Source organism: Sarcophilus harrisii, chromosome 2 (assembly GCF_902635505.1).
Source record: "Sarcophilus harrisii chromosome 2, mSarHar1.11, whole genome shotgun sequence".
In the NCBI taxonomy this organism is placed as follows: Eukaryota; Metazoa; Chordata; class Mammalia; order Dasyuromorphia; family Dasyuridae; genus Sarcophilus; species Sarcophilus harrisii.
This window is the reverse complement of record NC_045427.1, coordinates 322,239,105-322,253,346: the sequence shown is the minus strand read 5'-3', so window position 1 is coordinate 322,253,346 and position 14,242 is coordinate 322,239,105. Positions and strand designations below refer to the sequence as shown.

Below are 14,242 nucleotides of genomic sequence, written 5' to 3'. Positions count from 1 at the left end.
CTATTCGTTTGTTTGTTTGTTTGTTTGTTTGTTTATTATTATCATCATCACTATTATCACTTTGACTCACTGTGGCCCATAGTCACACAGCTAGGAAATGTTGAAAATAGGACTTGAATCCAGGTATTTCTGGTTCAATTTCCAGCATTATCATCAATCACCATTCCATGCTGCCTCTTCTTTATGTATAGATTTCATCATTATTACCCTATTCAAGGAAAACAAAAAAACAATAACAACCCACCTTGGCCATGGTTCTTTCCTATCTACTATTCTATGTATTCTGGAGTGGGATTCAAGATATTCCATAAACTTTTCTCATTTCCTTCCTTTGCTCTAACACTCATCTTCTTCACATACTTTACATTCACTATAATAAGCCAGTCAATTCATTATCCCATCCAAGAGCTTTTGCTGTGCTGCTGAGATCCCTTCTGATTATTCTACTCTTTTTTCATATTTTCACATGTAGAAATTCTGTCTTTGAATACTCATTGCTACTTCCTCCACATGTTTCCCCAAGTTCTTTTAGTGAGAAATGATCTTTCTGCCCTTAAAATTAATTTTCTTTTCCCTGAAGCAATTGGGGTTAAATGACTTGTCCAGGATCACACAGCCAGGAAGTATTAAGTGTCTGAGATCAGATTTGAGCTGGGGTCCTCTTGACTTCAGGGCTGGTGCTCTGTCCACTGGGCCACCTAGCTGCCCCTAAAATTATCTTTCAAAAGTGTCATATGAACTTACCATATTTTATTTTGTATCAGGTTTATTTATGTATGTGTCTTAATAGGAGTGTGCTAGTGTTTAACAACCCACTCCTGGGGCAGGGGGGTGGGGGAAGGAGATGCATAAAACATTTTAAGTTTAATCTGTTTTTTTTTAACATCTTTTCCATCACTTTCTCAAGGCTAGACAACCAACAAAATAAGAAATCGATCCCTGATTTGTAAAGTTTGCTGATTTCTGAAGCGCCTTCCATTGAAAATTTAACAAGAGGCTTTGGAGAGCCAGGTGAGCCAGATCCTGCTCCCCTAGTAGAGTATAAACTCTTTTAAGTTCAGGCACGATATCTTATCTACACATTTCTCTCAGGGGCTGGGCATAGTATTCTGGACTTAGGTCTTCAATAAATGTTGAATCTGATCTAGCATAGCATTGAATTAAGAAGCTCAGTAAATACAAAAAAAAAATCTTAAAAGTTTTTTTTTTTTTAATGTCATTAATCTGGTCGCAAATCATCATTATTCTTCTGTTTCTTATACAATAAACTTCTAACAACCTTAACCCATTCAAGATTCTCCCTAAGATGGATTTAACCTTCCTTTCCAGCCTGCTATTCTTCTACACATATCCTATGTTATAATTAGATATTGTTCTACCTCAAACATTTCCCAAGTAATTCTATCGTTTCTGTTCATGTCTTTTTCTCTGCCCAGAGTCTCTCTTCTCCCCAACTCAATTATTCATTCTTCAAGGCCCAGTTCAAATGGTACTTCCATGAAACCTTTCCTGATCTTTCTTTTCATTTAAATTCCCATGCAGCTTTGCTGAAAACTATCTTGTGTCACTTTTCTGCATTATGTTTTTTATTATACTTCTTCAAATTCATGTCTTTTCTCTCCTAATGGATTGTAAACTCTTTGAGGACAGACATTATTATTCATCTTTGCACCTTTAACAAATGCTATATATATATAATAGATGTCATAGATGTTTAATGACTCAATGAAATATATTTGAAGATTGTAAGTTAAATAACATTTATTTCATCCACAAAGCAACTGCTTTAATTAAAAATTAGTTTATTTTAGCTTATTTTAAAATTCAATTTTTTTATTCAAAAGGAAAAATATATCATTCAAAAGAAATTACACAATGTAAAATATTAACAAAATTGTCAAAGTTAACTACAAAATAATTATGAAAGTCATAAAATTCTTGAAATGTATTAAATAAGTCCATTTCAATTGCTCTCTGAAATTTCCTCCAAGTTCTTCCAGTCAAAAATTTGTTTTCTTTCTCTGGTATGCTCTTATAAACACTGTCTTTATACTTTGCAGTTCTTGGTACATAAAGTGAGGTTTAAATTTTTTTAAAATTTGATTATAAAAATAAGAAGACAACACTAGAATCATGTTTTGGAGGTTAACAAATAAAGCTAACTTCTATTAGAAGTGAAATATTAGAAAGAACCAGTAGTTATTTAGTAAATATTCCTATTGGACCTAGTAATTTCATTGCTAGCTCTAATATCTCTTGAACTTTGGCATTATTTTCATTTATCAAAGAAGCATTTCTCTTTGTAGGCTCTGGAGTCTGTTCTTCTTCGCTGGGGAGGAGGGTAGAGGGGTTGAACAGGCTTCGAGGTTCCCCTATGATGCCTACTCTGTATGGAAAAAAAGGATTGTTAGAAGTAAGCTGAAACCTCATAGCAGAGAAGTTTTCAACATCAAAAATAATCCCCAATTCAGTAAACCACCATAATGAACTTGCAGAGAGACTCAAAAACAAGATTACCCCACAATAATTTTTACTAGAATTTTCCATATTTCCCAGTATTATCATAAGGATACATATGACACCATTTTAAATCAGTTTGAAATCTGAGGAACCACCAAATACATTAGTATTTGGAGTATTAAGGAGATGCAGTGGAATTGTGATCATATATTCATCCAATTACTCTTCACCTTACTACTGACCCACTCTGTTGATTTCCTCAGGACAAATACCCTCTTTGTTTGGATTGTAATATGAAAGTGGGTATAGAGGGAGGAGCTAGGTGGTGCATTGGATAGAGCACCAGGACAATTTATTTTCCTGAGTTCAAATCTGGACTCAGACACTTAGTAGCTGTGGGACCCTGTGCTAGATAATGTCCAGTAGGGTCACAAAGAATTGGAAGTGACTGATTGACAACAATGGTCTTGTCTTTCTACTGGTTTTAAGTTCTCCCTTTTCCAGGTTCATGAGTCTTTGTCACAACTCCTCAGAAGCTGGGTTTCTCTAGTCAGTGAGCTAATTTTTAGACCGTCCGATTATCATTCTTCATCCAATATTAATTAAACTCAAGAAACTAATTTGTACCCTATTAAGGACCATCTGGCATAGCTATATTGTTATAGTTAGTTAGTTTAACAGTTAGTTAATTTAACATTAAGTGATCCTGCTCTTTTTCTATGATTCCCTCTGTGAAAGGTCCACCCTCTATACATACACTAGGAATTAAATTCCTTTTTTTTTTTTTTTCATTAAAACTTTTTGCCCTTGCAAGGGCCAGTGTTGAAAAATTACCCATGCATAGGTTTTGAAAATAAAAAACTTTAATATATATATATATATATATATATATATATATATTTGTCTTCAGCCTGATGTCTTTGTTGTTGTTCAGTCATTTTCAGTCATGTACTACTCTTCATGACCCCATTTAGGTAGTTTGCCATTTCCTTCTCCAGTTCATTTTATAGATGAGAAAATTGAGGCAAACACAATTAAGTGACTTTACAGTGTCACACAGCTAGTTAAGTGTCTGAGGCCAGATCTAAACACAGAAAGATGAGATTTTCTGTCTTTCTGGCTCAATCCACTGTATCACTTAGCTACTCTACTGTGTAACTCAACCTAATTTCTTTCAAGCCAATAAATCCAGACTGTCAAGTATGGCTATATATACTAAAGAATTCTTGCTTGATCTTGGTTGGCAAGGATTCTATTCCTCAGTTTCAGTCCCCTTTGTTTTGCAGCTCTCTGATGCATTTATTACATGGTGATTTTGTTTTCTAGTTATGTGCACTTACCAGTGCACATATCCTCTTACTAAATAGAAATTTCTCAGCAGTCCAGAGTTCTACAAATCAGTAGGCAATTTCTCAATGTTTCTTGAATTGGCGTTAAATGGATTGGTATAGGTGAAGTTACAAAGGATGTAACTACAACTACCTTGTTACTCTTTTCTTTGGGTCATTCTACATCTATGACTGTCACTTACACAGGCATGGCAACTGAATCATAGTTGACCAATTCTTTTTGGCTGGATTGTTGAAGAGGGACACCCATACGGCTACGACTCTTTTCAAAGAGATGCTGAGCATGTTCTTTAGGGGAGGGCAGAAGAGTAGATAAAGCTGGAGAACGCAGATGAATGGTTGTTTTAATTGCTGGACGCTTGGCCATCATCTTCCTTCATAGAAAAATAAAATGAAGTTTCAATTTGGCTGTCCTGTCTTATAAATTCCTTATAAATAGGGAAAAACCAAAAAGGCCATACCTGAATTGTACAAAAGTCATTGTCCTCTTTTCATCACCAGATTCTTCATCTTCCCGTCTCCGTCTTGCACTGTTAAACATATTAGTACGAAAGAGCCGACCTATTTCTTCATCAATCTCTTTTAGGTGCTCACGTCGGAATACTACCCAAGCTACATATGTACAAAAGGTGAAGAAGGCCTACAATGAAAAAGGACAGTCTCAACCCACAACTGTGATAAATAAGGTCAATTATTGTATCCCCCAAAAGTTGTGTGGGTTAGAAAGCCCACCTGTGACTGGGCTGAAAGTACTCAATAATCTCAACCAAGTAGCATACAGGTAACAAATAACACGTTTTGAAGTCAGGTTTGTATGAATGCAGTTCACTTGGGTGATTAAAAAAAATAAAGCACTGAAAAAAAAATCTTAAATGACTTTATGTGTCATGTCTCTCATGTTCTCCCATTAAAGTTTTTTTCATATAGTGAGTCACAGAGAGATCTGGCTCTGCATTGTTGAAGAAATTACCCATCTCATTGAACTCATGCATCCTTAAAGTACTGAGGTAATTGGTCAGAGGTAAAGTTCCATCAATATGCCTTTCTTACCTCAAAGAATTTCCAATCTTTTTGTGTATCTGAAATCTTTTCCCTGAAACATAAAGAAAAAGCAATGGCTAATACCACATATTGTATTTTTGACACCCTGACCAAAAAAAAAAAAAAAAAAAAAAAAAAAAAAAAAAAAAAAGAAAGAAAAGAAAAGAAAATTGGCAAATGTCAGGGAAAAAAAATCTAAAAACTTAAATCCCCTCTTTTTTAAAAAAATGGCTAATTTATTTTTATTTCTTTTAAAATATATTTAGTATTTTATTTTCTACCCAAGTTACACATAAAGACAATTTTTAACATTCATTTAAAACTCTGAGTTCTAGATTCTTTTCCTTTCTCCTTCCCCACTTCCCACACTGAGAATGCAAACAGTTCAAAATAGGTTATACATGTATAGTCATGTAAACATGTACATAATAGTTATGTTGTAAAAGAAAACATAGACTAAAAAAAATCACTCAAGAAAAACAAAATATAACAAAAAGGATACTTCAATCTGCATTCAGATACCATTCATTCTTTCTCTGGGTATGGATAGCATTTTTCATAAGTCTTTCAAAAACTGAATTGTATCATTGTATTGCAGAGAATAGGTTATGTCATTCATAGCTTATCATCTTACAATATTGCTGTTATTTTGTTCACAATACATTTCACTCTGTATCAGCTCAAATTTTTCTGAGATCATCCTGCTCAATATTTATTATAGCACAATAGTATTCCATCAATAATTACATTCCACAATTTATTCAGCCATCCCCAATTTATAGGTATCCCCCTCAATTTCCAATTCTTTGCCATATCAAAGAGCTGCTATAAATACTTTTTGCACATATAGGTTCTTTTCTTCTTTTGATTTTTATCTCTTTTGGGACAGAGACCTAGTAGTAGTGTTGCTGGATATGCATGGTTTGATAGCTCTTCAGGCATAGTTCCAAAATGTGCTACAGAATGGTTCAATCAGTCCAAAACTCTACCATCAGTGCATCAATGTCTCATTTTTCTTATATCTCCTCCAACACTTTTCATTTTCCTTTTCTGTCCTATCAGCCAATCTAATGGGTTTGTATTAGTACTTCACAATTGCTTAATTTTTATTTCTCCAATCAATGGTGAGGTAGAGTATTTTTATATGACTATAGATATCTGTGATTACTTCAGCTGAAAACTTCTGATTTTTTTTTTTTTATCATTTATCAATTGGGGAATGGCTCTTATTTTTATAAATTTGACTGGTTATTGTTTGAGAAATGAAGCCTTTATCAGAGAAACTTGTTTCAATTTTTTTTCACAATTACTCTTGCTAACTGTATTTCTCCCTTTTATTCTATTCTCTTTCTCCTTTCAACCTTTGTCTCTCCTCAAAAGTGTTTTGCTTTTGACTACTTTCTTCCAATCTGTTCTTCTTTCTATTTTTCCCCTCCTTATCTCCTTCCCTTCTACTATCCTGTTGGGTAAAATAGATTACTATACCTAATTAAATCTGTATATTGTTCCCTCTTTAAAGTAACTTCTTATGAGAAAGTTTCATTCACTTACTTCTTACTTTCCCTTCTCCTCCCCTCCACTGTAAAAACTTTTTCTTGCCTCTTTTTTTTGAATAATAATTACCCCATTCTGCCTCTGCCTTTCCCATTCTCTCAGTTCTTTTACCTCTCACTCCTTTTTAAAATGTTATCCTTTCACATTCAACTAACACCTCTGCCCTCTATCTATGTGCACACCCTCTTAACTGCTCTAATAATGAGAAACTTCTTATAAATTACAAACATCATCACAGTTTAACCTTATTAATAGTTAAGTTCCTTATGCTTTCCCTCTTTATACTTCTTTTAAGTCTTGTATTTGAAAGTCAAAATGTTCTATTCAAGAATACTTAAAAATTCTTTATTTCATTAAATAGCAATTTTCCCCCTAAAGGATTATAGTCAGTTTTGCTGGGTAATCCTAGCTCCATCCTAGCTCTCCAGAACATCATATTCCAACTCCTTCAATCCTTTAATTTAGAAGCTGCTAAATCTTGTGTTATTCTGACTATAGCTTCATGATTCTTGAATTGCTTTCTTCTGGCTGCTTGCAATATTTTCTTCTTGATTTAGGAGTTCTGGAATTTGGCTAGAATATTCCTGGGAATTTTCATTTTGGGATTCTTTCAAGGGTGATTAGTGGATTGTTTCAATTTCTATTTTACCTTCTCTGGGTCTAGAATATCATATCAGGGCAGTTTTCCTTGCCATTTCTTGAAAAATGATGTCTAGACTTTTTTTTTAATCATAGCTTTTGGATTTGGAGAAAAATTATTTCCAATAATTTTTAAATTATATCTCCTGGATCCATTTTCCAGTCAGTTGTTTTTCCAATGAGATATTTTACATTATCTTCTTTTTACATTTTTTTTGGTTTTGTTTTGTTGTTTCTTGAATTCTCATAAAGCCATTAGTTTCCATTTGCTCAGTTCTAATTTTTAAGGAATTATTATTATTATTATTATTATTAGTGAGCTTTTGTATCTCTTTTTCCATTTGTCCAATTCTACTTTTAGAATTTTTTCTTCCATGGATTTTTTTTTCCCATTTGGCCAATTCTGCTTTTTAAAAACATTCTTCTTGATCCAATTCAGTTCTATTTGATCAATGATGGACAGAACCAGCTACATCCAGAGAAGGAACACTGGGAAATGAATGTGGACTATTTGCATTTTTGTTTTTCTTTCCAGGTTATTTTTACCTTTCTGAATCCGATTTTTCTTGTGCAACTAAGAGAACTGTACAGATGTGTATACATATATTTTATTTAAGATATACTTTAACATGTTTAACATGTATGAGACTCCCTGCCATTTAGGGGAGGGGTGGAGGGAAGGAAGGGAAAAATTGGAACATAAGTGATTGCAAGGGACAATGTTGAAAAATTACCCATGCATATGTTCTGTCAATAAAAAGCTATAATAATAAAAAATAAATAAAAACATTCTTCTCCTCATTGGCTTTTTATGCTTCCTTTACCAAATGGTCTAGTCTGTTTTCAGTATTTTTTTTTTTTGGGGGGGGGAAATCTCCTTTGTGGAGCTATTGACTTCTTTTTCTTTTTCTTTCTTTCTTTTTTTTGCTGAGGCAATTGGGGTTAAGTGACTTGCCCAGGGTCACACAGCTAGAAAGTGTTAAGTGTTTGAGGTCACATCTGAACTCAGGTCCTCCTGATTTTAGGACTGGTGCTCTATCCACTGCGCCACCTAGCTGCCCCTTGTTGACTTGTTTTTCATGACTTTTTTGTACCACTCTCATTTCTCTTCCCAATTTTTCCTTTAACTCTTTTACTTGATTTTCAAAATCCTTTTTGAGCTCTTCCAAAATCTGAGATCAATTCATGTTTTTTCTTTGGATGTAGGAGCTTTATAAGTCATCACCTCTTTAAAAAAAAAACCCTCCTTTCTTAAGGAATTTTGGCCTCTTCTACAATACCATAAAATTATTTGAGCTCAGAACTTTAATTAAGATGAAGTGACCAGGACCTTTGATCCTAGAGGATTAAATGTACAGGGTGCTGACAACACTTTCACTCCTTTATCAGGCAAAAATCATAAAGCTTAGCACCTAGTTAACAGGAATACTTAGTTTAAACAGGAAGTTAGGGGATGGTAAACTGAGGCAGGCTCTCTCTTCACATCTGGGATTCACCTAGCCAAGATCTGTTACCAGGATGAGCAGCAGAATTATGCAATCTTTTGTCCACAGCAGTTCTCTTCTTTTATTCCTTCCCTCCAGGGCAGATGATATCTTACAGTCTTTATCTCTGTCTTTCTCCTTAATCCAAGTTATGCTTCATTTATTTATGCCTCTTGCTTCAGTTACTGTTATGTTTAATATACATCGTAACCTACAATATGTTGTCAAAAAGAAACATTAACATTTTCAACAGATCTTCATTGACTCAGGCTTCCTAGTTCAATCAGATCCTGCCAGTTCTTAAAGGGTTCTGATCAAAAATCAAGGGATAAACATTATACTTAGACAAGCCTGAGTGGAGAGATGTCTGTAAACTTTGGGCACAGGAGCACAGGCCAGGTTTTATGAAGCAATCATTAGGATTGGAAGATGATGTTGGAAAGGACCAGAGATGGCAAATTAGGAGTTAAGAGGGACAAAGAATGAGAGCTGAGGCACCGGATGTGACTGGTAGTTGTGGGTCATGAAGAGAAACTGAAAATAGAATGTAATCTTCACTCTCAGTGAAAGAAACGTGAAGCTTGGGAACCTTCTGTCACCTCAATTAGTAGGGAAAACTTACATTCCAACTCTTTTAGGCAGACTTTTCCCAAGAATCATTGGAAGGTCTCTTAAGGAAAACAAATGCCTTTGTTGAATTCTAGCCAAGCTACATGCATTTACTTGCCCTATAAAAGCCCAAGGAGGCAGCACCAGATCCATGACATTTTGAGACTGACTATACGTTTCAATCCACTCTATGTCAGGTCTGAATATCTTGTTAGGTCCAGGATCCCTATGAAAACCTTGGAGTTTCCTTATTGTGACAATCTCTGGTTAGAATTGAACTGGCCCTGGAACTGAACCAGTATCCCCAGCAATTTGCTTGAATCCCTTGGAAACCTTTCAACCAGAAACAGTCTACCTTCTATACTGGCTTTTAAGGGTTTGAAAGCATTCCCTGCCAACCCCAAGCTCTTAAGTCTCACCAAGTATTAGGAATGACAAGAGAGGACATCATTCAAAGGGTATTTTCTTTTAAAATGTTTATGATGTTTGTTGTGCTAATTTATATGAGTTAAATCCCAATCCTAAATAAAGTTTCAAGTCTTTTGGGGAAAAAATTATTTTTATTTCTGAAATGTTTTACTGGCAAGCATATACATACACACACACACACACACACACACACACGGAGAAACACATAAGAATTTCTTTGAGGTTGCAGACAGATAATCAGAATTTCTTCAGTAGAGCCAAAAACTACTCCCTAATCAAGGCTCTTATGTGGCATTTCAGCACTTCCACTTCCTCTGCCAGCTGAAACCAGAGCCCACAGGGGCAAGCATGCAAATGTGGGGGGGGGGTGGGATGGAGAGGACTTGGAGAGGAAAGGGGGAGGAGGAAAGGCCGAGGCAAGAGAGGTGGGTGGGATGGGAGAAACAAACTATGTTTTAGGAAAGCAATGTCCACTTGTATTCTGGGAACTCGTTTAAAGCAGTCCTTATTTTAGATGACCTACTTTTGCCCTTCCCAAATCATGTGGAACAGCATAGGCATCTGTTTAAGGCCTGGAAACAATGACAGTAACTGCAGAGAAGAAAACAACTTCCTTTTAAAAAAACAAGTCTGGGGACATACAAACCTCCCATTCTGCTCTAACTCTCTGCCCATTCTGTGTGTGTGTGTGTATGTGTGTGTCTGTCTGTCTGTGTTTCTCTCCTTTTCTCTCTCTTCTCTCTCTGTCTCCTTTTCTTTCTCCTCTCTCTCTGTTTTCTTTTCTGTCGGTCTCTGTTTCCTTTTTTTTCTTCTCTCCTTTTCTGTCTCTATCTGCCTCTTTCTTCCTCCTTTCTCTTTCTTCTCATCTCTCCTCCCCTCAATTCCCCCCCCCCCATTCTTCTTCCCTTCCTCTTCTCTCCTCTCTCTACATAAAGTTTACAGATTTTTTTTTTTAATCAAGTACTTAGATAAATAAGTAATCCTTTTCTTCTTAAGTTTTACATTGTCTTTCATAGAGGCCCAGTATAAGGAGTTACAGAACATGTCTCTTGAGTTCCCCTAGGAACTACCAGGATTTCAACTTCAGCAAGTTCAAACAGGGCTCATAAGAAACAATACATTCTTTATTTGAGATCAGATCCTAAAAAGCAGCTGAACAGAAAGTGTGGCTGGTAGCAAAATTGTAAATGGGAGTTAAGTTCCTTAGGTTTCAGTGCTATTATTGAAAATTATTCACTGAGACCTTTGTCCTTCATCAGATCTTTATCCACAAGCATCTTTATTTAGAACCATTCCAAGGAGAGTGGGGGTTCAGTGCTGACCATGTATAAGGTATTCAGAGCCTAACCCAATCTCCTTATGTAATTTTCAGGTTTCTTTCTCAAAATAATAATTCTGTCCAGATGAAATGAGGTTAAACTGAACATCCCAAACAATTAGGAGCTGCTTTAATGTGTGTGTGTGTATGTGTGTGTGTGTGTGTGTGTGTGTGTGTGTGTTTAAAGCACCAGCCATCCATGCTCCTCCTAACCTGAAGCTACAGCAACATAAAGTGCACAGGCTGTGATCCATACAGGTTAAGGTCATTTTTTTTTCCTTTAAGGATGACCTGACAAAGGCTACATATGCTATGAAGTAATTTTCTAATTTTGCTAAGAACACACATATCCATTTTTCTTTAAAAAACAAAACAAAACAAAAACACCTTACAGGGGGCAACTAGATAGCACAGTGGATAGAGCACCAGCCCTGAAGTCAGAAGGACCTGAGTTCAAATTTGATCTCAGACACTTAACACTTCCTAGTTGTGGGACCCTGGGCAAGTCACTTAATCCCAATTACCTCAGGGGAAAAAACTTACAAAGAAATCATAAAAAATTTCTGTAAAACTAACAATTCAAAGCTTTGTAACTAGAAAAGTCAGACCCTCCTAGCTCTATAAAGACATGAAAGCACAAAATTAACACCCTAAAAATTGCTAGTTTCAACTGAAATTTCTGTGAAACTGCAAATTCAGCCTCAGAGAAAAATGAATAATAGCAAAAATAGGTTAGCCCAACTTAAAAATGATGTCTTTTAGAAAGGGAGAAAAATCAGAAGATATGCTTGAAAAAAGTATTCCAAGGGATGTTAGCTTATTCACATTGTGGGAAATGGAATTATTAATAATGCACTGACATCAGCTAATTCTGTGGAAGGCAGATACCATTGTATGCTCCTACTCTTTCTAAGAAATGAGTTGGTCTCTAGAAAGTAGGAATATTAAGTAATATAGGAAGTAGTATCCTGTAAATAATGGGACATCCAGATTGATAATTTTGTTAACAGATACCTCTAAAAATCTGAGCAAACAGTATGGGAGGAAAAGTAAATGCGCAAAGAATGGGCAAATACCAATGAGCACTTAAGGGAATGACTAAAAAGCTATTAAACTCTGTGCTATGAATTAATTTGAGTATATAAATATTTACTAAACAAGATAATTTAGCTGTGTTGGTTTTCAACATTAAAATTTCAATAAAACACTTAGGTTAAGGGGGGAAACACTCCACAATTTGAGCATATGGAATTACATACAACTTTAGATTTCACAGTGTGGAAATCACTGAGAAAAACGGAAGCCTTAAAAGAATTCTGGAACTAGAGTCAGAAGACCTAAGTTAGAATTCTGGTGCCACTATTTACTACTTTGAGCAACTCAGTTATCTTCTGGAGCTCAGTTTATTGTAAAATGAAAACAATGGACTGGAATAATCTCTAAGGGTTTCTGTAATTCCCAAATTCCACAACTACTCATTTTAAAAAATGTGTTTATATGAGTATAAATGTGTATGTTTATAAATAGCTCTCTCTGTGTATATATACACATGTAGACTTCTTTAATAAAATAAAAAGTACATAGCAGAGAACAAAAGAAAACCAACAAGGAAGCAAAGAAAAGTCAACAACATGGTCTATGTATTATAAAGGTTTTTCTTGAAATAGAAATTTATTGTTTTATAATGAATCCTTTTGTACAAGGCAATGTTGGGGGGGTTGTTTGCTTCATTTTGTATTTAAACAGAAATTTTTAAAAAATGTATGAAATAAAAAAATAAAAAAAAATATATTTACTTACTTTCCACAGGCCATGTGATGTTTATCAGGCATTCCCAAACCTAAAACAAGGCTACAATATTTCTGGGCAAGATATTTCTGTGATTCTTGTAACTTCTCAATAACTAACTCCATCTCCCTTTTCTCTACATGGCTCCTGAAAAAAGAAAAGTTATAGTTAAAATTCCCTAATTGATAAGAAATGCAGAAAGTCTGAAAGACCAATCTGAATTAGGGTAAATCCCAAATTGTAGGCTTTTGCGGAAAGAAATATAATCTTCCAGTATTTAAATAATGCCACATAATAATTAATTAATTGTAATCATATAAAATTTTTGGATTTCAATGCATTTTCATCACAATAACCTTGTAAAGTAGGTATTACAAATATGAGTTGGTTTTTTTTTTTTTTTTTTTTTGGCTTAAGAAGCAATTAAGTGTCTGAGGTCACATTTGAACTTAGATCCTCCTGACTCCAGGGTTAGAGCTCTATCTACTGTACCATCTATTTGTCCCTCAAATGTGATCATATTTTCTTAAAGTTCAAAGGATCCATAGGTGTCTCCATAGGAAAGTCTATTAATAAACATTTATTAACCCCCTTTTATTGTTGCAGACACTCTGCTAAGCACTGGGGATACACAAAGAGGCAAAAAATAGTTGCAGCCCTCAAAGAGCTCATAATCTATAGGGAGACAACAAGAAAACAAATATATAGAAAGCAATCTAGATAAAAGATCAACAGGAAATAATTCAAATGGGAAAGGCAGTAGGATTAAGAGGAGTTGGGAAAAGTTTCCTATAAAAGATGAGATTTTGTTGCTGTTTGTCCTTGTTCTTAAGGAGGACCCATGGCATCCAGATTTGCAAGTGAATTGGACATGAGAGGCAGAGTTGGGCAATGTCATCAGTCTCTCTTTCTCCTCCAGGCTCATATGAGTCCAGTGGCAAGACATAACTCAAGACACTGGGCGATGATCCCAGATGCAGGGGGACACCCTGGCCTTTTTGTGTGTGTGTGGTTTATCTGTATACCTTTTTTTTTTTTTAAATTATAGCTTTTTATTGATAGAACATATACATGGGTAATTTTTACAACATTGTCCCTTGCACACATTTCTCTTCCAACTTTTCCCTTCCCTCCCTCCACTTTCTCCCCTAGATAGCAGGAAGTCTTATACATGGTTAAACATGTTAAAGTATATCTTAGATATAATATATGTGTGTGGATCCGTACAGTTCTGTTGTTGCACAAGAAAAAATTGGATTCTGAAGGTAAAAATAACATGGGAAGAAAAACAAAAATGCAAGTAGTCCACATTCATTTCCCAGTGTTCCTTCACTGGGTGTAGTTAGTTCTGTCCATCATTGATCAAATGAAACTGAGTTAGATCTTCTCTTTGTCGAAGAAATTCACTTCCATCAGAATAATCCTCATACAATATCCTTGTTGAAGTGTTTAATGATCTCCTGGTTCTGCTCATTTCACTCAGCATCAGTTCATGTAAGTCTCTCCAAGCCTCTCTGTATTCATCCTGCTGGTCATTTCTTATAGAACAATAATATTCCATGACATTCATA

General features: G+C 35.1%; 1 protein-coding gene across 3 annotated transcripts in view; it reads right to left on the bottom strand.

The window, feature by feature from the left end:
* Nucleotides 1-1,821: 1,821 nt before the first annotated feature.
* PPP1R36 (protein phosphatase 1 regulatory subunit 36) overlaps nucleotides 1,822-14,242 on the bottom strand; it is a 30,332-nt gene continuing 17,911 nt past the window's right edge. For 2 of the 3 annotated variants that reach the window (XM_031952706.1, XM_031952707.1), the window contains exons 7-11: nucleotides 12,684-12,818; nucleotides 4,860-4,902; nucleotides 4,271-4,449; nucleotides 3,992-4,183; nucleotides 1,822-2,386 (exon numbers count right to left, since the gene is read on the bottom strand). In XM_031952706.1, the coding sequence (XP_031808566.1) occupies nucleotides 2,200-2,386; nucleotides 3,992-4,183; nucleotides 4,271-4,449; nucleotides 4,860-4,902; nucleotides 12,684-12,818 (736 nt within the window). In that variant the 3' untranslated portion in view covers nucleotides 1,822-2,199. The remainder of the gene's footprint in view (nucleotides 2,387-3,991; nucleotides 4,184-4,270; nucleotides 4,450-4,859; nucleotides 4,903-12,683; nucleotides 12,819-14,242) is intronic. The other variant, XM_031952708.1, reaches the window with a different exon arrangement.